The sequence below is a fragment of the Copadichromis virginalis genome, linkage group LG17 (genome assembly GCF_057382275.1).
Source record: "Copadichromis virginalis isolate Kocher_CV1m ecotype Utaka linkage group LG17, C_Virginalis_male_GT1.1, whole genome shotgun sequence".
Lineage (NCBI taxonomy): Eukaryota > Metazoa > Chordata > Actinopteri > Cichliformes > Cichlidae > Copadichromis > Copadichromis virginalis.
Genome location: NC_140634.1, coordinates 40,454,216 through 40,481,123, shown reverse-complemented (window position 1 = coordinate 40,481,123; position 26,908 = coordinate 40,454,216). Strand labels below are relative to the sequence as shown.

General features: G+C 46.6%; 1 protein-coding gene across 2 annotated transcripts in view; it reads left to right on the top strand.

Annotated features, from left to right (window-relative positions):
• arhgef39 (Rho guanine nucleotide exchange factor (GEF) 39) overlaps positions 1-26,908 on the top strand; it is a 74,841-nt gene that overhangs the window by 13,327 nt on the left and 34,606 nt on the right. For both annotated transcript variants that reach the window (XM_085437726.1, XM_085437728.1), the window contains 3 exons: positions 1,292-1,412; positions 4,968-5,086; positions 21,823-21,893. In XM_085437726.1, coding sequence (XP_085293852.1) covers positions 1,292-1,412; positions 4,968-5,086; positions 21,823-21,893 — 311 coding nt within the window. The remainder of the gene's footprint in view (positions 1-1,291; positions 1,413-4,967; positions 5,087-21,822; positions 21,894-26,908) is intronic.

Here is a 26,908-nt window from a genome sequence, read left to right as displayed (position 1 = left end):
GTCATCTCCACCTTGGTGCTGATGGTCGGACAATTTAATTGCTGTGGAAATTTAAAAAAAAATGTAATCCATAATTTCATATTTATCATAATAGTCTCTGTCAGAAAGGGAAAGAAATGGAAATACATTTTTTCCTGCCCTTTGCTCTCGTTAGAACCCTCTCGGCTTCTCCTGCACCTCCCGATTATGAACAGAGCCTACCTTTGTCGGCAACTTCATTAAAATCTATTTAAATCAACTTCAACAGTAAAGTGCTCCTTCTCACAGCTTGTATGAGCAGCAGTCTCTGGGAACATCATTAGAGAATGTGTGTGCGTGAATATGTGGTACTTCCTCCAAGTTCAAATAACAAGCTCCTTCACAAGTGTCAACACCCCCAACCAATTGCTTAAGTTCGGCAGGCGTGTTCTTACTACAAAGTAGCCCTGGGTGCTCTGAAGGTACATCTGTCGTCTGGGTCCCAGTAAATACGTCACCCATGGGGGAAGAAACACTACTGAACCTTGACTGCTAAATCTCTCATTAACAGGGAAGCAATCCTCTGAACTCTGCTCAGCCTCCTCGCTTTCTCTAAATGTGTATGCCTTTGTTGAAAATGATGCTTCAGATGCGATCTAACCTCACATGAGCTCCTTCTCAGGGAGCGTGGCACTGATGCAAAGAAGCAGTGCCGTCTCAGACAATAATGCACAATAACTCAACTTGAGGCTAAATGTTTGCTAGGAGAGTAAACTTTAACACGAACGTCTCAAAGGCCTGTGATGCACAAAAAAATGTGCCACGTATATTAAAATAGTTCTTGATACCATGTCCTGTGGATTTGTTAAGGATGTTGTGACTCAGGAGTAACATGCCACACACACGGCTTACTTGCACTGCCCGTAAAATAAGCGACAATGATCCAGTGAAAGTGACTACCGTAGCATGTTCTAAATATATGTATGGGGTCTTTGATTTAACAGACTGGTTTACAAAACCAAAGAAAAAGACAGAAAAGCAAATATTAATACACATTTTGCTTTGTACTAATGCAGGATTTAATGTTTGCTAAAATTGATACCATTTGTTATTATACATAAATGTTATGGATCATGTTAGCTGATTAATTGATTTAATTAATTTCAAAGCAAAAAGGGACAAAGAGAACTAGGGAAAGTTTTTTTTTTAATAACCTGGCTTTTCAAACATTGGCAACAAAAGCATGCAACACATGGAAAAACAACGTGCAATAGATCATGTTTAAACTTGTGTGTGTGTGTGTGTGTGTGTGTGTGTGTGTTTCTCCTCTCAGGACTCTACTTATCCATTTGGAGAATGGATACCTTGGCAAAGGCCTTGACCAGTTCTCCACCCATATGCACCATTACTACACATATGTGGATAACATTTATAAAGCCCAGAAAGTGCTTCAGGTAAGAACATTATATTTGAACTTGGTTCAGACTGTTAGTCGATCTTTTTTTGTCACTGATCTCAGTTTTTCTGTTTTCATCTATTTACTGATTTCTTGTTACATTGAATAGCAAAGCACAGCAATTTTATCAGATCAAATTTATTATGTAGTTTTACTGTGAACTTCAAGAATGCAAGTTTTTGCAGAATCTAACAATTTTCTACATGTTGATAGATGTAAAGAAACATGCTGCTGCGTCTTCATTTGGCCGCTCTCTTTAGCAGTAGCCAAAGTGGATAATCTGTCTCCATCTTAACCGAACATTTGCATCATACCAAACCTTTGCATATGCTCCTTCATTACATCCATGAGTTTTCTCTCTGGTCTGCTCCATAATCAACTATCTTCATTTTTAATCCTTCAACTCGGCCTTTAGTATTTTTGTCAGTGATAGCCTTCTAACCATACACACAGTTAGATCCATATATATTTGGACACTGACATAAGTTTTTGTTGTTGTTTTTACCTGTTTACTGAAAAATATTCCAATTATAGTTATACAATGGACATAATGTGCAGACTCTCAGCTTTCATGTGAGGGTTGGCTGAAGATTCAATTGGACGAAGGGTTTAAGAGTTTCAGCTTCTTGACATGTGACATCTAGTTACAAAAGTAATTGGACAATTGAGTCAAAGGTTATTTCATGGGCAGATGTGGGCAATTCCTTTGATATTGATAATTAAGTAGCTAAAGGGCCTGGAGTTGATTTGAGGTGTGATGATTGCATTTGGAAGATTTTGCTGTGAACAGACAATATGCAGTCAAAGGAGCTCTCCATGCAGGTGAAACAAGCCATCCGTAAGCTGCAAAAACAGGAACAAAACATCAGAGAAATTGCTGCAGTCTTAGGAGTGGCAAAATCTTTAGTCCATCCTGAGGAAAAAGAAGGCATTGGTGACCTCAGCAATGCAAAACGACCTGGACGTCCACAGGCAACAGTAGTGGATGATCTCAGAATCATGGTGATGAGAAAACCCTTCACACCAGCCAATCGTGAACAACATTCTTGGATAAATATCCAAGTCTACCATAAAGAGAAGACAACTGTTCCACTGAAGGAAAAAGTACCCTAGACCATTATGGCGCCCCTTCCACTGTGGGGTGGAAAACACCTCAGGTGGGATCTGCTTGTCATGCCAGCAACGTTGGAAACCATCAGGACCATCGAGGTTACTTTTGTTCTCCTCAGAGAATGAAACTTTCTTCCACCTTTCAGTGTCCCATGTTTGGTGCTCTGTAGCAAAGTCCAAACGGTCAGTTCTGTGGCGTTCAAGGAGACGAGACGTTTTTTTTGTTCTTGAAGCCTTTCAGCCTCAGATGGTGTCTGATGGTTATGGGGCTGCAGTCGGCACCAGTAACGGCCTTAATTTGGGTCAAGCATCGTCCAGTGTCTCGACGGACAGCCAGTTGGATCCTCCGGCTCAGTGCTGGTGACATTTTTTTGGGCCTCCGGATCATTTAGGAAATATCAAATGACCGTCTTACAGCGATGGCGTGCTGTGAGAGATCCTGCTTATGCAGTTCAACAACCCGACCACGTTCAACAAGGGAAGGTTTGTTTTCCTTTGCCAACAGAGCATCATGACAGTGAAATGACAGAAAATGACAATGAATCCACATTTTTGCACAGATTTGGCCTTTCAAAGGCAAGTGGTCCTAAACTTTTGATCAGCTGTAAAACAGCCTGTTTCAGTTTAAGTGTTATTTTCAATAAATTGCTCAAAAAAATGTTTTGTCTCACTCCCATTTCTTCTTGTTGCATGTTGAAGCTCAACTTGGAACCTTGTTAAGCTCCAACCATGTCATTTTTCATCAACTGGTCTTAAACTTTTGATTAGGATTGTATTAATGATTTTGTTTTTCATCTGTTCCTGAGTGTCTTTAGATTGTGGCGTGATTGCTTTTTGATATGTTTTAGCCCACTTTGCATTGTCAGACAGGTTCCATCTGAGTGAGTTCTTGATTTAAGAGGTCTGGCAGTAATCAGGCCTGGGTGTGGCTAGTGAAAATTAACCTAGCTTTCCGTAAAATGTGTTTAATCACATGACCACTGCAAGTAAGAATGGGCTCAGAGCTGACCTCTAACCTCTAACCACTCCTGCCTCGACCTTCTCACTCCTACTGGACACCTTGATACTCTCCTGGTGACTTCATACACGTCCTCCACCACCCTCATACTTCTCTGGCACTCAGACTCAGTGAACGCCTTCTGACCTTTTCTATACTGCACATCAATGCTCTGAAAGCAAACCTCACATGTGTAGTACTCTTTCTCAGCATGAAAGCATACTATTACTCGCTGATTGTCATTTCTAGGGATGGGTACTGGTATATAAACGGTAGTAACCAGACCGAAAAGCAGCGCACATTTTTGTGCTTTATTTCGGTGCTTTTTTTCCCGAGCTGTGATACACTTTAGATTCTAGCCAATCATTTTACGTTTCCGAGGATAGTGGGCGGGGCCAGGTACGTACGTTCTTTTAGAGCAGAGCTACAGATTAAAAATGACCAAGGTGAAGCGGTCAAAAGTCTGGCTGTACTTCACAGCAAAAGATGCAAACTCAGCAGCAACAAGTGCTTTAAGGTGATACTGTGATACTGTCAAAGGAGGTAACTCCTCGAATCCGATGAAACACCTGGCGACATATAGCATTTTGTTAAAGCCAAGAAATGCGCCGTATTTGATAGCTTGCTGCGAGACCTCACACCGAGCACATCTACTGTTGGTGTGGTGCCTGTTATCGGACCCAGAGTTAGCAACATCCCCCAAAAACCCGAAGAGGAGAGTCCTGGCCCCTAGCCCTGCCAGTGTAGCAGAAATGATGAGGATGATGCAGCAGCAGCCGTTCTTCTCTGTGTGAGTAGCTTCATGTTGTTGGTGTGTAATTTACGTTGAGTAGGCTAACCACGTTATTACATTAATGCATGTAAGGTGAACTAGCAAACATCATCATAGCTACATGCGGCTGTCTTCTTGTTTGATGGCAGATACTCCCTTCACCCTGGCCAAAAAGGCTAAAATGACCAAAGAAAAAGTGGAAAACAGCTAAACATGAGAGGTTTTTGGACAAAGTTTGTGTTTTTTCCATTGTTTAAGCACTGCTTCCAGCCAAGAGTGATACCATATATGCCCCATAGCTGCAGAAAAGGCTAACATTGTTATCTTTTTACAAAAAACAGCTGAACATGAGAGGTTTTTGGACCAATTTTGTGTTCTCCATTCTTTAAGCACCGGTTTGAGCACCGGCACCGTTTCAAAAGTACCGGTTTGGCACCGGTATCGGATAAAACCTAAACGATACCCATCCCTAGTCATTTCTCTTCTTAACATACCTTCAGCAACCCTTTCCTATATCTTCATTTTATTGCTCATCAATGTTATTCCTCTGTAGTTACTACTGCTCTGCACATCACAATCATGAAATCTGGTCCCAGTACACTTTTTATAAATTCAGAAGCTACGTCTTGTAAATGTTTCTGAATAATCTCCCAGTGTCTTGTGTCCATTTTCAGATGCAGCTTAAGAAAAACAAGGCCTTCAGACGGTTCAAAAAACTGCAGGAATCCCGCCCAGAATTCAACAACCAGAAGCTGGAGGACTTGCTCCAACTCCCCCTGCAGCGGATTGATCAGTGAGATTATATATTATTATATTATATATGATCTTAATAAGGTTTTAAAAGTGTGGGGACATAGGGCTTCAGCAAATCAGACAAATATGCAGGTGCCAGACCATTTAAGGATTTAAAAACCAATAAAAGAACTTTAAAATGAATCCTAAATTCAATTGGAAGCCAGTGCAGGGAGGCCAGAACCAGAGTAATGTGCTCAAATTTCCTTCTACCAGATAAAAACCGTGCCGCAGCATTCTGGACTAGTTGCAGGCGTGTCAGAGTGCCCAGTCCAACCCCTATTAAAAGGGAGTTGCAATAATCCAAGCGTGAGGTGATAAAAGCGTGGATACCAGTCTCCAAGTCACGCCTTGAAAGAAAAGGTTTAACCTTCGACAGACGCCTGAGATGATAGAATGATGATTTCACCACCGCATTCACGTGGCCATCAAGAGTAAGTGCAGAGTCGATTTTTAACCCAAGATTGGTAATCGAGCTCTTCTTTTTTTTTTTTTTTTTTTTTTTTTTTTTTTTTCCTAAATGACATCAGAAACAGCAGTATGCGACATTACGTGATGGCAGAGCTTCAGTTCATCCTTTGTCATTTTTTTTTTTTTTTTTTTTTTAATAAATAGGACAGGGGGAATGAATGAGAGAGAGAGGGGGAGAGAAAGAAAGAAAACCAAAGGGGAGAAGAGACGGTGAGAAGGGGGGGGAAGAGAGAGAAAAAAAAAACTCCTGGGTCACCTGTATGGAGAAAAAACAAACAAACAAACAAACAAAAACAAACAGAGGAGACAGCAAACAACAAAGAGCAACATAATAATAGAGAAAACAAAGCACCATCACAATAAACTAGCTAGTCATAGATATCAGTATTTACTAAGTAATAAACGATATTGTGCAGCACGCAAGATAGACAGCGCACAGTGTGCTTTGAGGCAGCAGCCAAGAAAGCTTTAGTCTGCGTCTGTGAATACCCATGTGTGCATACCTGTGTGGATCAGCATGCTTGCATTCCAAAGGTTTTTCCATGTAATGATCTGCTAGGGAGTGTGGGGGGGCCACAGCCCCGTCCTCCAGGGTGTGAAGCGGGTATGGAGGAGATCAAAACTCCAGACATCCAGAGGCCCCCAGAACACAAGAGACCATGGAAGACCAACAGAGGGGCAGCCCCGCCACTGTCCCAGTAAGAGCTGAGGAGAGTCCCAGATGAGGGCTCGCCCAGCAGCCGCGGAGCAGAAGTCAGGGGGAGTTGCAGTGACGCGCCCGTGAGCTCCGCCGGCCCCCAGCTGCGCCTGAGTGACCGAGCCCTAGGCCGAGAGGCCGGGGGCACCCCACCTCCAAAGGGGCCCGAGCGAGCCCCAGGCCCCAGGCCCCGACAAGCGGCCGCCAAGGAGTGAGCCGGTGTGTACCCGGACGCCCACCCCCAGACACAAAGAACCACCAACACACCGACACCTGAGGGAGTCCGCCACCGGCAGGGGAAGTGGTGGTGGGTGGAGATAGGCCTCCAAACCTTGGAGGGCCTGAGGTGTCCCCAGAGAGGTGGCGTCTGATACCCAACCTGACATATAGACACAGACATACAGGCACACACAGACACAAACATCCATTCCCACCCTCATGCTCTCATATGCACTCACTCCACACTCAACCAACGTGGAGACAGACATAAAGAGACGCTGTACACACAATCACACTCCCCAAGCGTACTCTACAAACCGGGTCTAGGTACCCTTGCCCCTGGAGGGGGGAATTGCACCCAGACCCAGGTGGTGTTACCCTTTTCCCTGCGGTGGGGAGAGGCAGACCACCCCGACTCCGCAGCAGCAGGGAGGCCCCACACCCCAGACTGCAGTCGGACGGCCAACTCCTCCTACTAGCCCTCCCGCTCCAGCAGGCCGCAGAGAATGGGGGTGGGAGAAGACTCCAAACCTCCCTCCACCCGCTCATTGTAGTGTTGATGCATATGTGTTCTAAGGTGCAATTAAAACCCAGGAGGGCATGGAGCTACCTGCCAAGGAGCAGCAGGTAAGCGCATAGTCCCTCCTGCTAACCCTCAATGACTAAGTGTATTTAAAATTGAGAGGTGGGCAACGACGTCAGGGGTGAGGTATACACCCTGATGGTGATTTGGACTCCGTGATTGTGCCCACCCCCAAGATCCTATATGTATGTGTAATGAGAGTGTGAATAATGTGAATGTCTAAGTTGTGGGATAAAATTGAGGCAGAGGCAGCCAGAAGGGGACAGGGGGGGGGGGGGTAGCCTCCTCTGCACCCTGGTGACATACCCCCACTCCAAGGCCCTGCATGTGTGGGTGGTTGTGGAGGAGCGGGAAGAGGGAGGCAGCTGGAGATGGGGAGGGAAGGAAGGGAGGGGCAGGTAACCCCTCCCTGGGGCCAGCTCCCCCGCTGACCCCAGTAGGCACTCCCACCCTCCGCGACCCGCCAGGGAAGGGGGGCCCAGGCCCATCAGACCGGGGCCCAGTGCAGTAGCGCCCCCCGGCTCCACAGAGCCCTGGACAGTCCACCCAACCCCACCACAGAGAAAACTGCACCCACCCCACCAACCACACATCTTCCAGACTACATAAGACGGTAAACGCCCAGGCTGAGATCTTCCTCCACCTCTCCTGTATCTCCCCCTCCTGCAGAGAGTTCCTGAGAGAAGAAAGCTCCTGCAAGATGTGACCATCCCCCCCACCAGTTGAAGAGCCCCCCAGGCGGCTCGATGCACCGGCGGCACCCTGCTCCAGGGCCGGGCCCCCATGCACCCACCCGCCCACAACCCCGGCAACACACCAACCAGGACCCGAGGCCCGGCCCGGGCCCCAGCCCAGAGACGGAGCGCCCCCAGAACCTCACGCCCATCCCGGACCCACCCAGGGGCAGCCAGGTTGCCAGGTCAGTAACCCACGTCCGTCAGCACAGACCCTCCCCTAGCCCCGCTGCACGTAATCGAGCTCTTCAGGTGAAGGGTCAGAGCAGCAAGGTCAACATCAGGGATATCAGAGAGGAACGATTCGGCCCAAACAGAATTGCTTCCGTTTTACGTTCATTAAAATTTAAAAAGTTTTGAGCCATCCATGACTTAACATCACTAAGGCAATCAAGCAGGAGTCTAATTGGGGAGCTATCAGAATGACTGAAAGGAAAATAAAGCTGGCAATCATCAGCATATAGATGAAATGAGACTTTGTGTTTACGAAAGATCGCACCCGGTGGCAGGAGATGAAAACAGTAATGGCCCAAGAATAGATCCCTGTGGGACACCCCACGGCAGAGGGGCCACAGAGGACGATGACGAGCCCAACTTAACACAGACGCTCCTGTTTGACAGATATGATTTTATCCACAGGAGTGCCAAGCCAGAAATGCCCACACAAAGCTGTAATCGAGAGATCAGCAGGTCGTGATCCACTGTGTCGAATGCAGCAGTCATATCTAGTAGTATAAGCACTACATGTTTACCACAGTCCGTCGTTACCAGAATATCGTTCATAACCTTTATGAGAGCTGTCTCTGTGCTATGAAACGGCCTAAAGCCAGACTGAAAAACTTCAAACATTTGAGAGTTGTTTAGATAATCCATCAGCTGAGTGTGAACAACCTTTTCCAAGATCTTACTCAGAAAAGGAAGTTTAGAGATGGGTCTACAGTTTGACTGAACTGAAATGTCTGAGCCTGGCTTCTTAAGTAAGGATGAATAACTGCATGCTTAAACTCGCTTGGTACTTGACCTGACAAGAGGCTGGTATTAATTAGGTTCAGAATATGTGGTCCAACAGTAGGAAACACCTTTTTTAGAAAACTGGGACGAGCGACATCATTCGGAGAACCACATGGGTTAGCAGTTAACACAAGCTTCTCGAGTTCAGGTAGAACAATTGGTTGGAAAGCAATAAGCAAATTTAAACAGGGAACATGCACAGCCGGGTCAACAGAAGATAAAGTGGAGGGTCTCAGACTGGCAACCACAAAGAAATTAAGAAACTTATTACACATAACCTCAGAAGACTGCAAAAGAACATGATCCTCTGCATTCAGTACAAAATTTATGGTATTATACAGAACACGAGGGTTATGTGAATTAACAGCAATAAGTTGAGAAAAATAGGCGTTTTTGGCAGTCTTTGCTGCCCTCTGATAAGCTTTCCAGCTCGTCTTAAGAGTTTCCAGAGAGACGTACAGTCAGTCCTTTTTCCATCGCCTTTCACATCTCCTACAGTCTCTTCTAATGGCTCAAGTAAAATCGGTTAGCCAAGGACTGGCCTTGGGTTTACACTGCCTGAGTCTTAGAGGTGCAACAACATCAAGGGCAGATTTACAAACAGAGTCCAGATGAGAGAGTAATCCATCTACGGAGGATGACTCAGAGGGACTGGACACAAGTTGTTCAAATAGTGTTGAAAAACGCTCGGGAGTATCTGAGCCGAAGGCTCGATAGCATCGCATAGGTGCAGCCGTTTAACAACAGGACTAAGAGGAACAACGTCAAATACAATGGGCATATGGTCACAGAATACAGCATCCTCCACATGTAAGTTACAGACAGATAACCCATATGATAACACCAAGTCCAATGTGTGACCATGTTCTTGAGTGGCACCTTTAACAGACTGAACAAGATGAAAAGAGTTCACCAGGTCCATGAAGTCCTTAGCCAGTGGCTTTCCTGGGCAACAGACGTGTATATTAAAATCACTGAGCAGCAGGACCTGGTCATACCGGGATGCACAGTCAGCGAGAAACTCCGATAAAAAAGCGAGAAACTCAGATACAAACTCCTTGTCTTATTTAGGAGGCCGATAAACTATTGCACACAGCAACGAAGGCGAGTGGCCCAGTTCACACAAACAACATTCAAAGCTGCTGTGGCGTGTCCATGAGGATAGTTGCTTAAACTCAAAGTGTGCTTTAAAAACAGCTAACCCCCCGCCACGACCAGAAGCTCTCAGAGCGCTAAAATGAGCACAGCCAGCGGGCAGCAGTTCAGAAAAGGCGCTTAACTCACCGGGTGAACTCCAGGTTTCAGTCAAACAGAGGAGATCCAAAGCATGGGAAGAACAGAAATCCTTCAGGATGAAGGTCTTATTCGCCACCGATCTGGCATTTATTAAAGCCAACCTGAGGGGAGCTGGTTCGGAGACCTCCGCGGCAGTGACAACCAGATCCACCGGTCTAAGGTCTGATCGGTCCATTCGCCTCCAACGCAGATGCCAAAGAGGGAAGGATTTCACAGGGCTTCTCCCGATAGAGCCGACAACGGGAACCAACCAGGAATCCACAGGATCCAGAGCACGCGATGGTACCAAGAGTCGTGGAAAAGATTGATGAACGGAGCGAAGATTGTGAGGAAGGTAAGAAATCTGGATTCTCAGCTTAACAAGGCGACCTCCACGAGTACCCCGTCTCCTGCGTCGCTTCTTCATATCTGGTGGCAGTGGTAGGGGATGCCAGCGCAATGGTACTGCTTCCAGGTAGGGAGGCAGAAAACCCTGGCTTTACCAAACCAAACTGAAACTTTGGTGGATGAGCCGATTTTCAATAAGGTCTGGCGATCATACGACAGTATTGAACTGACATGTTGCACAACGTTACCTAAAAACAATAAAATCAGACAGATAAAAAAGAGCGGTTGACGGCGTGCCAAACACACAGGCACCATCTTGCATCTTGTTTACAACAGCAGGGTGCAAGACGCTAGCAGGCAGGGCATACATGGAACAACATAACCAAGTGGCCGGCATAGTGTACAGGAACATCTGTGCTGTGCATGGCCTGGAAGTCCTGAGGTCAAAGTGGGAGATGCCCCCAAGGGTGGTGGAGAATGACCGAGCTAAGATCCTGTGGGACTTCCAGATACAGACGGACAAAATGGTGGTGGCTGACCAACCGGACATAGTGGTGGTAGACAAACAGAAGAAGACGGCCGTAGTGATCGATGTAGCGGTTCCCAATGACAGCAACATCAGGAAGAAGGAACACGAGAAGCTGGAGAAATACCAAGAGCTCAGAGAAGAGCTGGAGAAGATGAGGAGGGTGAAGGTAACAGTGGTCCCCGTGGTAATCGGAGCACTCGGTGCGGTGACTCCCAAGCTCAGCGAGTGGCTCCTGTCAGGCTTGTCTTTATGTTTTAAAGCAAACTCCTCATCCACACATTTAATGGTGTCAGTTGTGTGTCAATGAAGTTCTCCTGGGGCTCTAGTGGAGCCTTGCAGCCAGACAGCTGACTAATCAAAAGTCACCTTATATGACTAGACTTAAGTTTTAACCTATGTGATACCACCTTAGGTATTTCCAGTTTGTCGAATAATAAACTCCATCTGCTGGAGAGAAGGCCATTAAGTGCAGATGAAAGTTTGGTCAAAGACTAACCTGGTTAAGTGGTTTCATCTTGCTGCAAAATGAATTTATAGAATCTGAATAAAGAAGGAAATGGATCTGTGATGAATCACTGAAGGATCTGTTGTTAGAGGAAGAGCAAAAGAATAGAAACACAATCCACTTCAAATTAAAAAAAAAACAGGCAACAAATTAAATCACTTTCGACGCTCCTCCCCAAATAGACAAAAAGTCCTGTCTTCTTGTCTTTTCTTGTAATAACAAATACATTACAGCCATTATTAGCAATGGTCACTGTTAGCAGGAAGTGGAAATGAAAATCTAATTAAACAAACAGTATAACACAAAGGAAACACTAATGAGCATTATTAGGTACATTTCAAATAATGTAAACCGAACACTCTCATTTAGCCATCTTGTCCTGTTCATTAGCAGCAAACCAAAGAAAATATAATGAGACAACAACATAATCCTGACCATTTTCATATTTCTGATATTCTAATGAAGAATGGAGCTGTACAAAACATGAAGTGGTAAAGAAGATATGCTTTCTGCTCTTGCAGCAGGAGTTGCAAATGGCTTTGCTGATGATAATACACACTTTTTTCTCACTCTGTTTGGCAGACATACCGGGTCATTTGGGCATTTGCACATGAGTAAATATAGAAGACAAATTAAATTTCTAATTATTTTGCATGCATGCATTAAGGGTTTGAATTTGTAATTAAGAGACGAGGTGTCAGCAGGCGCCTTTCTGGATGAGTGGACATAACACGGACTTATTGGTGATTACTACACTTTAATAGCTTAAAAGAGAAGAAGCGCTGGTAAATATAGAAGTCTAGAGCATGTGCATTGTGTAAATTAGAACTATAAGCGACCTATAATCGACTTTGTCTCATCGTTCCTTTAAAAGGTAACTAACAGTGATTTATTCAAAGAGTGAAGAACTTTAAGTGTGAATATTATGAAACCTGTTCGAACTGTCCTCTGAATTATTATTAACTATGTTTCCACAAAGATCTGAGCAGTGGAGACAAAATGAAATGGCAACAAGTGTGAGCCATCAGTGTACTAATAAAGAGAAATGGCCACATGTGAACCTAACCAGGCTAACAAAATCAGTTTATTTTACTCTAACAAACCAAATTAGTGGTGTATATCCATTTTTTTCTTACTTTGATATTATTCTACTGACATCTAAGTCACCACTGATGACACTAACCCCATGCTACCAAAATATATTGTAACGTTCACAAGAACCAGACGGTTGGGTCTCAGTTTGTCCGTTTATTCGCCACATAAGCAAGCGGGTTGCTAACTCAGGGGAGAGCGTCCTCGTGCTACACCTCTCTTCAGCCTGGCACCCACACAACACGTAACCCAGGTCCCCCCCTCCCCTTCCTCCACACCACCCTCCCTACTTCCTGCAGCACAACCAAACATGAATCTTAAAAGAACAACAACACTTAACCATCGTTACACTGCCCCCCCAGCAATAAGTTCCTCGTCCCCGAGGGAACGACACAGTCTCTGAGGCGGGGTGGTAGCCTACGTTCCCTCCTTGACCTCCTGAGCCCCTGAGGTGGGCGCGGAGCGTCGGGGCTTTGGGGTGAAGAGTCCGAGGGAGGAGAACGCAGCCCCGGTCGGGGGCCCCTCTGAGCAGGGTCATGGACGCTCTGTACACGTCCCTCTGGAAAGGAGGGGAGGGACTGCCCTCTGTAGGGGGCCATCCGGTCTCTGTGCAGCGCTACTATCCTCCCCCTAGGAGGCAACTGCACCCTGTAAACAACCTCCCCCACTCGCTCTAGGACGCTGCAAGGCCCCACCCAGCTGCTATCCAGTTTAGGACACCGTCCCTTCTTTCTCTTTGGGCTGTAGACCCACACCAGCTCCCCAGCACGGAAGTGCCTCCCCTTAGTGGTGATGTCATAATTCCTCTTTTGGCGCAGGCCTGCCTTCGCCAGCTGCTCCCGGGCGTAGGAATGTGCAGAATCCAGCCGGTCCTGCAGCTTCCTTGCGTAGTCCCGGCCTGGTGGTGCTTCTGGCGCGTCCGGGGGCTTCCCAAAAGCCAACTCTGCAGGAGTTCTCAGCTCTCTCCCTAACATGAGCAGGGCAGGCGTACATTGGGTGGAGTCTTGCACTGCCGACCTGTAGGCCATGAGGATAAGGGGAAGATGGTAGTCCCAGTCCCGTTGGTGTTCTGAGGTAAGGATGGCTAGCTGCTGGGCCAGCGTCCTGTTAAACCTTTCCACCAGTCCGTCGCTTTGGGGGTGAAGTGGGGTGGTGCGGGTCTTCTTGATCCCAAGGCGTTCACACATGGCAGCAAATACCTTGGACTCAAAGTTACGCCCCTGGTCACTGTGGAGGGTCTCTGCTGTTCCAAAGCGGCTGAACATCCCCTCCACTAATACATCAGCGACAGTCTCGGCCTCCTGATCTGGGATGGCGTATGCTTCCGGCCACTTGGTAAAATAGTCCATGGCCACAAGAACATAGCGGTTTCCTCTGTCTGTGCGAGGAAATGGGCCCATGACGTCCACAGCTACTCGCTCCATTGGAGCCCCTGCTGGTTGCTGCTGAAGCTGAGCCCGGGACTGGTCCTGTGGCCCTTTGTGTGAGGAACATGCATCACAGCTCCGGCAAAAGTCCTCCACATCCCTCCGCTGTTGACCCCAGTAATAGCCCTGGCGGAGGCGGCGGAGAGTCTTAGAGACCCCAAAGTGGCCGGAGCCAGTGCTCCCATGGCAGGCTTCCAGCACCGCTGACCTCAGCGACCTTGGCACCACAACCTGCCACCTCTCCTCCCCCGTGGCAGGATCCTTCCAGGCACGCTCCAACACCCCCTCCTTCAGCCTGAGAGCTGCAAACTTGGCCCATAGCCCCCTGGTACAGATGGAAAACCCAGTGACCTCATCCCAAAGGGGTTGCTCCCCCTTCTCCAGCCACTGCAGGACCGGCAGCAGGTCTGTGTCTTGTTCCTGCCGTGCCCTCCACTCCGCTGCATCCACCACCAGAAGAGCCCTGCAGGCAAGCTGTGCTGCTCCGTCTATTGTCGTGAGTTCCCGCTCTATTTCCTCTCGCTTCTCACAGTAACGGCAGCCAGCTGCAGCACATGGGCGGCGAGAGAGGGCGTCTGCGTTAGAATGGTGCGTCCCTGCTCTGTGCTCCACAGTGAAATTGAAGGCTTGGAGCTCCTCCAGCCAGCGAGCCACCTGTCCCTCTGGCTCCCTGAAAGACATCAGCCACTGAAGGGCAGCATGATCAGTTCTGATAACAAATGCTGTGCCGCACAGGTAGTACTTAAAGTGTCTCACCCCTGCCACCACAGCCAGCAGCTCTCGTCGTGTGACACAGTAGCGCCGCTCACTCCTGTTCAGGACCCGACTGAAGTACGCCACCACCTTCTCACCTTCCGGCCCAACCTGCGACAACACAGCTCCCAGCCCCACATTACTTGCGTCAGTGTCCAGGACAAAAGGCAGGGTGGGGTCAGGGGGGGCGAGGACTGGGGACTCTGTCAGCGATTTGCGGAGGGTGTTGAACGCCTGCTGACAGTCCTGGGTCCAGATGAAGTCACGGTCCTTCTGCAGCAGGTGGAAGAGTGGTGCGGCTATGGAGGAAAAGCCCTTCACAAACCTCCTGTAATAAGACGCCAGTCCTAGGAAGCTTTTGAGCTGTTTCTGGTCTGCTGGTGTGGGCCACTCGGTAATGGTGTGAATTTTTTCCTCCAAAGTGCTGATGCCCTCACGACCCAGCTTGTGGCCCAGAAACTCCACCTCCCTCCTCATGAAGTGGCACTTGTCGGGATGCAGCTTCAGGCCTGCAGCCGCCACCCTCTCCAACACTTGTCTCAGGGCATCCAGGGCAGCATCAAAGGAGCTCCCGTGCACTAGAAGATCATCCAGGTAAACCAGACACCGTTGCCGTGGGACGCCAGCCAGCACACTGTCCATAAGCCTCTCGAAGGTCGCAGGAGCGTTGCAAAGACCAAAGCTCAGGACTTTGAACTGCCATAGTCCCCTGTTAGTGCAGAAGGCTGTCTTCGGTCTGGATTCCGGGGACAGTGGCACCTGCCAGTAGCCACTCCGCAGGTCCAGGGTGGAGAACCAGGAGGACCCGGCTACTAAGTCGAGAGACTCATCAATCCTGGGAAGGGGGTAAGAGTCCTTCTTCGTCACTTTGTTGAGTGGTCTGTAGTCCACACAGAAACGCATCCTAGGACTTTTTTTCTTAGGCACCATCACCACCGCGGAGGCCCACGGGCTATCAGATGGCTCTATGATGCCCGCCTTCATCATTTCACACAACTCTCTGTCTGCAGCCTCCTGATGAGCCAGGGGCAGGCGGCGGGGACGCACTTTAATAGGCTGGGCATCCCCGGTCTCAATGACGTGCTCTACCAAGTGTGTCAAGCCAACATCACTTTCTTTCAGGGCAAAAATGTCACTAAACTCTTTTAGTACCTGCCATAGACTCTCTTGCTGCTGTGGAGTCAGCCCCTCACAGTTCTTTGACCAGATACTCCTCACTGCTGAGAGCCTCTCCTCCTCCTCCGCTCGCTGTTCTGCTGGCGGGTCTGCAGGGGTCTCTGCGGTGGAGGTGGACGCCGCGGCAGATGCTGTGCAGACCGGGGGGGGAATAAGCGGCACCTTCTTCCCATCAGGGAGTGCGAGGAAGCCTTTGCCTAAGTCCAGTACACCACCAATGGCTCGTAAAAAATCCAGCCCAAGGATGCAGGCGTCCTGCACGTCAGCCACCCAGGCAGCATAAGACACACCGAGGTCCCCCACCTTGAACTGGAACACTCCCCTCCCTCTCATTGGGGCCAGATCACCGGTCACAGTCTTAAGTTGCACATTAGTCGGTTGCACAGCAGCTCCGGGTGGGACAACATCGGGTCGGACCAGCGTTGCATTGGACCCCGTGTCCAGCAGGGCCGTACAGGACACCCCCGCAATCGTCACTGGAACATGGCAAAAGCCGCCAACCTGGGTCCAGCCCACAGCGATGGCCGCACCAGGTGGGGGTGGCGGTGGAGTGGGGATGTCGTTCTCCCAGGCCCGTGTACTCCCGCCTACACGGGCCCATGGGCGTTTCCCTGAACCGCTGCAAGCTTGGGGCACTGCCTGATGAGGTGTCCGACTTGTCCACATCCCCAGCAGCTCTGCGGTCGGCGGTGTGGGCCAGCCCGAGGGGAAGGCGACTGCAGCGAAGCCGCCTGCACCAAACTGCACAGGCCCGCTGGCGTCTCCGTCTGTTCCACAGGTGCTGACACAGCCCTCACCACGTGTGCGTCATCAGCGCCCCCAGAGGATCCCGCAAGCATCTCCCTCTCCAACGCTAGCTGCAGGGCTGCACTGAGTGTGGCCGGACGAGCAAGCTGAGTTTGCATACGGAGCTCTTTAGGGCTCAGGGCCTGCAGGAACTGGTCCCGAGCTAACTCCGCCTGCACTGATGGTGGCATGCTGTCATACGCCCTCCGGCAAAGGCACTCGACTTCATGGGCCAAAATGCGGAGGGGCTCACCTGGCAATCTGCGTCTGTTGTGGAACTCCGACCTCAGCAGCACTGGTTGGTTATACTGCCCGAAGCGCCTCTGAAGTGCTCCGACCAGAGCATTATAATCTCCCCTCTGCTCCTCGGTTAGCAGCAGCAGGCATGCAGCTGCATCCTCACACAGGCACAAAGCCAACTGGAGAGCTTTATGTTCCTCAGACCAGCCAGCTGCAACAGCTAACAGCTCGAACTGTGCGATAAACACTTCCCATGGCGTCTTGCCGCTGAACTTAGGCGTTTTTATATGCGCTGCAGCTTGCTGGGCGCCGCCATGTTTCTTTACATCACGTGATGGCGCGCCAAGCGAGGTCGACTCCTTCCCGCCGGAATCGCGGCCGCTGTGCGAACAGTTCCCGAGCCTAGTCAAACCTGGAGAAAATCCAGCCTCGGCAGACAGCCGCAGCGCCGTTTCCCTCACTCCATGGGCGGGCGAGCGCGGACGAACCTCCCTCTCCTCCGTCTCCTTCTTAATCCTGCCCGGCAACATCCTCGTCTCGTAACGGCAAGCGTCGCCAGCAACAGGGTGTCGGGCGTTCTGGGGTTCTTTTTTCTTTCTTCACTTCTGACACCAATGTAACGTTCACAAGAACCAGACGGTTGGGTCTCAGTTTGTCCGTTTATTCGCCACATAAGCAAGCGGGTTGCTAACTCAGGGGAGAGCGTCCTCGTGCTACACCTCTCTTCAGCCTGGCACCCACACAACACAGAACCCAGGTCCCCCCCTCCCCTTCCTCCACACCACCCTCCCTACTTCCTGCAGCACAACCAAACATGAATCTTAAAAGAACAACAACAGTGTGCAAAGATAACCAACATGTACAATAACACTTAACCATCGTTACAATATCATTTTAAGTCTTTTAAAAATATTCTTTCAAGTTGTAGTAATCAGAGGACAAAGAACAATTATTGTAAGTGACATGCATACAAAATAATTTAATATTTTTCAATTGATAAAATTTTAAACATTTTTAAAGATGCATTTCTGACATCAAATAATCTGTCACCTGTGTGGCTTGCAATACAGCCCTCACTCTGACAAGCCCAGTACCTGAACTATAGTTGTGCCATATCATATCATCCACACTGATGCCAGGATAAATTCTTACGGAATATCAGCGTGTCGTATTCATTGTTAGAGCAACACTGTGCATTTATGTTCCTTTGTGCATACGAGACACACCCAGAATCTAGCAGCTGGTCATGTGAAACCCCTATGAAAGTAAATGACTCTATCGTTGGAGCGCACTGTAAGATAGGAAAAGCAAATGGTGGATGGAAATTACTGACGTAGTTACATGGTGGAAAAGCAGGATACAGAAAAAGCAAGGTATAGCATCTCAGGCAGAAATAATTCTAATTATATGGAAACATCGTGCAGGCTCCTACTAAGTTACTTTAGTTAATTAAGTGTTAAGTTACATTATGTCAATAACGGACATAATATGGACACCATGTGGTTCGGAGGTAACCCCCGAGCCAGATGGTGAACACCAGAGTTGAAGGGAGCCACCAGGCTGAAGAAGAAGTCCTATCAGGCTTGATTAACCCGTGGGACTTCGGTCGCAGCTGATAGGTACCGACAGGCAAAGTGGAACTTGGGCAAAAACTCGGGCAACTCAGGAGGGCAAAGCAGTGCTTTTTTTGTATAGTGCAGGTGGAGCGCTGCTGACTTCAACTGAGAACATTATCGGGTGGTGGAAGGAGTAGTTCGAGGACCTCCTTAATCCCACTAGCATGTGTTCTATGGAGGAGGCAGAGTCTGCGGACGAGGGGGACAATTCGTCTTCAGGGGGTTAGGTCACTGAGGCAGTTAAACAAATCCTTGGTGACAGGGTCACTGGGGTAGAAGGGGTTCGGCCTGAGTTCTCTTTCCCTCCTACCTTCGTCGACATGAGGTCATGCTGAGGTACTTGGTGCACAGAGGTTCCCAACTTTCTGCAGAGTCGATAGCTACAAACCTCCAGACTTAATGTGGCGTTCAGATTACCTCAAAAACGGTGTGTAGAGATCTGCTGCCTGAGATTACCCAGCACAATAGAAAGCATTAGATGCAGCGGTGTAAAGCATGGCGCTACTGGACTCTAGAGAAGTGGAGATTTGTTCTCGGGATTGTCTAATAGACGAGTCTGGGTTTGGCGGTTGTAAGGAAAATAGTACTTTTCTAACTGCACTGCGCCAAGTGTAATGTTTAGGGGAAGGGGGATTATGGTGTTTAGTTGGCCCCTTATTTCCATTGAAAGGAACTCTTAACGCTTCAGCATACCAAGAAGAGTTTGGGGGATGGCCCCTTCCTGATCCAACATGACTGCATAACAGTGTACAAAGCAAGGTGTGGGCTGCACAGAGTCCTAACCTCAACCCATTTAGAAGACCTCTGGGGTGAATTAGAGCACAGACTGTGAGCCAGGCCGTCTTGTCCAACACCAGTGTCTGACCTCACAAATGCTCTTCCAGAAGGATGTTCGAATATTCCCATGAACACATCCCTGTACCTTGTGGAAAGCCTTCCCATAGAGTTGAAGCCCTCTACACTGGATTTCCATGTTTGTTTTCATGTTTCAGTAAATTCCTGAACCCAGTTTTTCAAGCAAAATACTAAGAAATGAGGTATGGTGCTATAGTTCTCACAGTGCTGTGTTTTTCAAATAGTACTTGCACTATTACACTGCATCGTTGGTGCTCTGTAACATCCCTTATTAAACTCATTCCACCAAATGGACCAGAAGCAATGATTTGCAGGGTGCTAGCATTACAACTTGCCTCATTCACTGGCACCACTTTGTCTCTATAACAAGCCCAGACTAAAAAAAAAAACAAAAGGGAAGACTGCAAAGGCAGAGACGAGCACAGTGGAAATCAATGTCAGCTGTCAATGCACTTCAAGGTCACATCGTCCTAGTAAAAAGGAGCATGGATTTCTCTTCACAACTGTTGTCTTAGGCAGAGGCTTAAACTTGATAGAATCTCTATGAATTTGTCTGAACATATTTAAACTGAATTTGAACGTTTTTTTTTTAATTTTGCTTTTGCTATTTTACATTAAGTCAAGTTTAAATAACTTTAAAAAATTCATTTTTTTTATATATAGACATAAAACCCAAATTAAAAATGTTTAAGAGATAGTTATACTACTTTATATTGCTGGTGATTTTCCTTTGATTCTGAATAATTTAATCTGTAGCCAATCGGGGGAAAACCCCCAAGCATGTGGCTTATTATTACTCGTTTGTTTTTAGAGGCATCCTTGACCTATGAGTCAGAATCTGAATCACCTTTATTGCCAAGTTGGTACACACACAATTTGTTGTTGAATAATTATAATTTTTGTTGGTGTGGTCCTGTGTCAGTTTAGCTTTTTGAAACAAAGACAACACTCTTAAGTGGTGGACTGGAATTGCATTGGGGTCTCCTATGGTCAGGCACCTACAGTGGAAAGTTGACTGTATTCACCTTTCAGTATTATCTGGGGGTAAACAAAATACAGCTGACGGCAAAAATCTGACCTGCACTCACATGTTCTCTAAAGTGAGCTAGATATCACCATAAATATATACAAATAAGCATCTTGGAATTATTCCGGATTAGCGTCGTGCCACATCATACCATTCTTTATAAAACTGTTAAAATGTTTAGGTGATTCAGAAAGTGTCATGTCATCCTGTTAGTGATCACATACATTAGTTCTGTAGCGCACACAATGAGACCAGGCATGTCTAACAGCCCGCCGGTCTCGATGATGATTTACTACCTAAAAAGTGAGCAGTTTTAACAACCTGCAACAAAGCATAAATACTGTTTTGTATAAAACACAAAATAATTCAATCATTTCTCTCTTTTCTCCACATTGTAGGGTTTTTACCTTTTAATGTAAAGTGCCTTGAGGCAACTGTTGTTATGATTTGGTGCTTTAACCTCCTGAGAACTGAGGATAAAAAGTTTCTTTCAGTTTACCTTTTTTTTGTCCACTACAGAGGACATAATGAATAGGCTGGATCTCAAGAGGATATAAATTGAATAAGAACGTCTCCAGGACAGTCTCCAGGAGAGAGGCCATTAACAAGAGGAGAGCTAGACTGGGCTGTAGAAGGGCATCAACCCGGCAGCACGACTCGTATGTGCTCCTGTGTGCGAGGAGAAACCAGGGGTGGCTTTTATAGCCTCAAAATCATATCACATTATTTAAAAAATTGCATTGCTTATATTTATGACAACATAGAAAAATACTGAACATGTTATCTGTGACTGTAGCTTGCACGCACCGACATTTATTACTGCAACCAAAATAAGTAACGTTTATTTATTAAGCGCTCTAATTCTCTATAGGTTTCTTTTGTTCACGTGTGTCTTTAATAAAATTAAAGTTGCAGTGTAAACTGTGCAACTGCATCGACTTATTGTTCCAGGTTTTATTCACACATACAGAAAATGCCATTTAGTTGTTTCTGGGGGCTTTAATTCAAACATCATTTCTAATCTGCACCTGGAGTAAAAGTCAGGATTTATAGTCAGTATTTCATTTGTTCACTATGAGAAGGATACGATCAAACCAGTGCAGCTCTCCATCTCATCAGGGTACTGCTGTATCTGTCTGTCGTCATCTCAGGCAAAAATACTTCAAAGTAAAACTCGATCTTTCCATCTGAGTTAGTCGGGACAGTTCGCACATTTCTTTGGCTCGTTAGGCTTTTTTGACACTGCTGCTGTTTGAATGTAACCAGTCCACAATTACAGAGCCAAGAGTATCCTGTTCAACAGTGGCTATAACTCTGAGAATGGGGGAAACTACGTGACCGTTTCTATTGTCAGGTAATATTGTGACCTTATTTCTTTTCTGTCTTCTCACAGGTATAAACATTTCCTGCAGGATCTGACAGCCAACATCAGTGTAGACCACCCAGAGTATGAACAGCTTTTAAGTAAGTGTCTTTGCTGCCGTCTGTAGTAATTAGAGCAGGGCGATATGACCAAAATATTTATCACCATATACATTTGAAAATTTGTGATAACGATATAACTGATGATATAATTGATGTGAGACAAAATACTTTACAACTCCTCAACTTTATTAGTGCAAAAAAAACACATCAATGTATTTTCATTTAAACAAGCAGCTGTTTTTTACATTAAAGTTATATAAAATGTAACAGTGCAAATGCAAAATCCTCGCTGACAGTTTAACCAAAAGGCGTTTCCAGTGGAAACTGGCCGACACATCCTCAGCATAACCATGTATAATATCCACAGAACTTAAAGAGGTTATACACACACAATACAGTAATATTATGTTGAAGCACAGTACGTATCACTCCGCGAGGCTCCGCCTACGATAGCCGTAATGCTCCGACAATCCATCAAGCGGTGCGGCTTCGAAGCTTAGCAAAGTCGTACTGAAACATTTGACAGATTTTCGAGCGCCGTGCACATAAAATCGTTTCCAGGTCAGTAAACACAACCAGAGTTCATACATAAGGCACACGGGATTATAAGGGGCTCTGTCGACTTTCAGAAAAATCAAAGGATGATTTTAAGTGCGCCGTATTTTCCAAACAACACGGTAATAACGACGGCCCGCTAGCATGCGCTACCAAAAATAGTGCTTTGTTGTGTATCTGAGGGACGAAAGCTAAACCAGTTCCACACCAGTGAAGCTGCAGCATTTTTACAAACCAGTTCAGGTTCATCTGTTTCATTCAACGATCCGCTTTCGCTCTTCTCATTCTGCGTCGCCGCCATGCTTTTTCCGCCATGTGCGTATGAAAACAAAGGCACTGCACATGCGCATTTTACCCATATTCTATCGCCATATTTCATTTTCTTATCGTTGTCCAACATTATACCGGTATCACAGTGAACGGTATGATATGGCCCAGCCCCAGTTATTACCAACCAGCTTCTGTTCAGTAGCTGCTGTTGTGTCCTCATGTCTCCATTCTGATATGGCCCGGCCCCAGTAGTAATGTTGTCTACAGGTCAACTGTGATTTTTTGTTACAGAACGATGTGTACAAGCTGTAGAAGAAGGTTAATATTACTGAAAAATGTCTTTCTGTTTCACAGTGTGAACATCGTTAGTTTGTCAAACACAAAAGCTCACTCTCACTGCGATTTACATGTGACGAAGCACTTTCTAGAATGTAGAGCTAGTTTCCCATCAGCAGGAAAACAGACTGAGGAGAAAAACCCGAAACAAAACAACCTGTTAAAAACCTTCATCATAGCAGACTGGCTCGTATTCACAGACAGCCCTCATTATTTTATCTGAGCAAAAATAAGAGCAGTGTTTAGCTTTCATTTGTTTTTTTGTCGTAGCGCTCGACTAGAAGAGAAATAAAAGGCAAAGCTTGGTATTTGTGTAAGTTCTAGTTTGATGTGGATTTTGACTTAATTAATTGGGAACGGATCAGAGGATATTAAGGGGCGAGCTTTATTAATAAATAAAATCTTCAACATCAACACGAATCTCGATAATGACTATTTTCAATCGTCAAATAAACAGCAAATCTGACTCAAGTGCGAATATACACAAAGAATTATTTATGTGTATCAATTAAAATCCCATTGCTGGTGTGCTGCCTTTGCTTACAAATTAAAACAGCCTCCGACTCTAAGATGAGGGAACATCTCTAACTTTACCTCACCATGACTTTTCCTCTTCTCATTAGATCTGTTTTTAAACTCTGCTGCTTTTCAGTGTGTGTGTGTGTGTGTGTGTGTGTGTGTGTGTGTGTGTGTGTGTGAGCGTGTGTGTGCGTGTGTGTGTGTGTGTGCGTGTGTGTGTGTGTGAGCATGTGTGCGTGTGTGAGCGTGTGCGTGTGTGTGCGTGTGTGTGTGTGTGTGAGAGCATGTGTGCGTGTGAGCGTGTGTGTGTGTGTGAGCATGTGTGCGTGTGTGAGCATGTGTGCGTGTGTGTGCGTGTGTGTGTGTGTGTGAGAGCATGTGTGCGTGTGTGTGTGTGTGTGTGTGTGAGCGTGTGTGCGTGTGTGTGAGCGTGTGTGTGTGTGTGTGTGTGTGTGCATGTGTGTGTGTGTGAGCGTGTGTGCGTGTGTGTGTGTGTGAGCGTGCGTGCGTGTGTGTGTGTGTGTGAGCGTGTGTGCGTGTGTGTGCGTGTGTGTGAGCGTGTGCGTGTGTGTGCGTGTGTGTGAGCGTGTGTGTGTGTGCGTGTGTGCATGTGTGTGTGTGTGAGCGTGTGTGAGTGTGTGTGCGTGTGTGTGAGCGTGTGTGTGTGTGTGTGTGTGTGTGTGTGTGTGTGTGCATGTGTGTGTGTGTGAGCGTGTGTGCGTGTGTGTGTGTGCGTGTGTGTGTGTGTGTATGGGTGGGTTTTTATAATCGATTCATCGATTAAAATCGATTCTGGCTTGGATAACGTAAAATCGATTCATTAAAATCCTGAATCGATTTTTTAATATAAATTTATTTTGTCCGAAATGCCAGAATCTCAGGTGAAATCTCACAAAATTTCAAGAACCACCAAACAGTAAATGAGAGCAGGTACAGGGATTCTGCACATAGACTTAAACACACAGCGCGACCCGCGGATCAGAATCAGTGAGATGTCGCCTTTCTCACAGTCGGGGCTGAAAGCCGACAGCTCGCTGATTCTGATGTTTCGGCGCTTTGTGTTCACGCCCTTTATGCGCTGATTCTAAAGCTGTTAGTTTGATCTCTCTCCAAACAATATTGACCGAACCAGCAGAAAAAGAAGATCCAAACGCTTCACATAAACATCGTCATGAATTCACTCTGACTTTTACTGTTTTGCTTCCATTGCGATGCGCAGCTCTCTCTCTCCCTCTCTCCCTCCCCCTCTCCCCCCCCCCCCCCCCCCCTCTCGAACAGTTTCCCTTTCTTCATTATTCGCTTGCTTGTTACACAAGTCTACTGTTGCTTACAGCGCTGTCGGCCGCTGTTTTTTTCCCTTTTACATTCTTCCGAAAAGAAAACCTCATTTCTGCTGTTCAATACTGAACAAATTTAAACTTTTTAAAATTATTCAAAATGCAAAATGCTTAGCCATGTCTCTAATAAAACCGCTGTAACGTCAGAGGTAATGTTGATTAATTAATGGTTTTCTTTCGTTTTTGATGTACTGCAGAATATTTTTTATAAAATCCCAGGCCAGGAAAATCACCTTCATGTTTTTCTGTGTTTTATCTTCAGCTACTTTGACACAAAGGCATCTGCTGTGATGCTCACAGCTTGGATAAAGTCTTGCGAGTGTCAGCTTCCTTTTTATAGATACAAAAATATGTAAATGTACTGATCTGAATTATATTTCTGACTGTCAAAATTTCCCAGATTTAAATTGAATCGAATCGAATCGGGACCTTGTGAATCGGAATTGAATCGATTCTAGAAATCAGTGACGATACCCAGCCCTAGTGTGTGTGTGTGTGTGAGCATGTGTGCGTGTGTGTGCGTGTGTGTGAGCGTGTGTGTGAGTGTGTGTGCGTGCGTGTGTGTGTGTGTGAGCGTGTGTGCGTGAGCGTGTGTGCGTGTGTGTGTGCGTGTGCGTGTGTGCGTGTGTGCGTGTGCGTGTGTGCGTGTGCGTGTGTGTGTGTGCGTGTGTGTGCGTGCGTGTGTGTGTGTGTGAGCATGTGTGCGTGTGTGCGTGTGTGTGCGTGCGTGTGTGTGTGTGTGAGCATGTGTGCGTGTGTGAGCGTGTGCGCGTGTGTGCGTGTGAGCGTGTGTGTGTGCGTGTGTGTGCGTGTGTGTGTGAGCGTGCGTGTGTGTGTGTGCGTGTGTCTGTGTGTGTGTGTGTGTGAGCGCGTGTGTGTGTGTGTGTGTGTGAGCGTGTGCGTGTGTGTGCGTGTGTGTGAGCGTGTGTGCGTGTGTGAGCGTGTGTGCGTGTGTGAGCGTGTGTGCGTGTGTGTGTGTGTGTGAGCGTGTGTGTGTGTGTGTGTGAGCGTGTGTGTGTGTGTGTGTGTGAGCGTGTGTGTGTGTGAGCGCGCGCGTCAGCCTGCCTGGATTGTAAAGGGAATTGTTTAAAAAAAGAACCTCGTATGAAATTAAGCAGACTAACAAATATCACACAAGACTTTGTTGTTCATTTCTTGTGTCCATTTGCTTTTCCTGTTCTTTGTTACTTTTTCCTGTGGTGCTCCAGTGTCTGACTCGTATAGTAATCAAGTCTGACCGGACTAGCAGCAGCTCTCCAATCCTCCTGTTGTGGTCAAACACTATCTAAAGAGAAAATAAGTAGAATAAAGAGCTGTGAGGAGTGTGGATGTCTTTAGAGTGTCTAATTCATGTATTATTAATGCATCATCCAGAACTCAGCACAAAAACATGCTAATTAGTAGGTGTTGTTATTGTAAAGCAGGAAATGAAAAAGATTCCAAACATGCACAACAAAGAGAAAACATCTACACGGATGCCTTGTTTGGTTTATACTTTAATTGTTGTGAAGTTAAGTGAGCCAATTAGGCTGTGATTATTTCAGTGTAGACAAGTTGCCCTGAGGATCAGGTTCATCTGCTGAGGTTCAGCGTTCATAATGAAAGCAGCAAAGTTGAGCTTGAAATAAAAATCCATCTGTTTGTTGTTATTTTGGACATGCTAATGATGTGGTTCTAAATGTTTGCAGAAATTATTATAGCTGGCACACAGTAATTGGATGCTTCTGTCTGTTTTGATGATTTGCTTATTTGTTCTGGGGCAAATGTTTTAAAGCTTTGCACAAGAAAGTAAAGCAAGTTTTTTTTGTTTCTTTTTAACATGCAAGTCAGTTTGTGATGATACGCTCATCCTAGTCATGGACATAACTAAGGTTTAGACATGAGGTCCAGTGAGGTCGAGGTTTTTTCTTTCAGTGTATCATATTTAATGTGTATTTCTGTGTTTTAATGGAAAAAAGAAATGGTGATGCTTATGAAAACAGAACAGCTGTTTAATGTTATTGTACACATACAATACAACTGTAGGCGCACCAACGA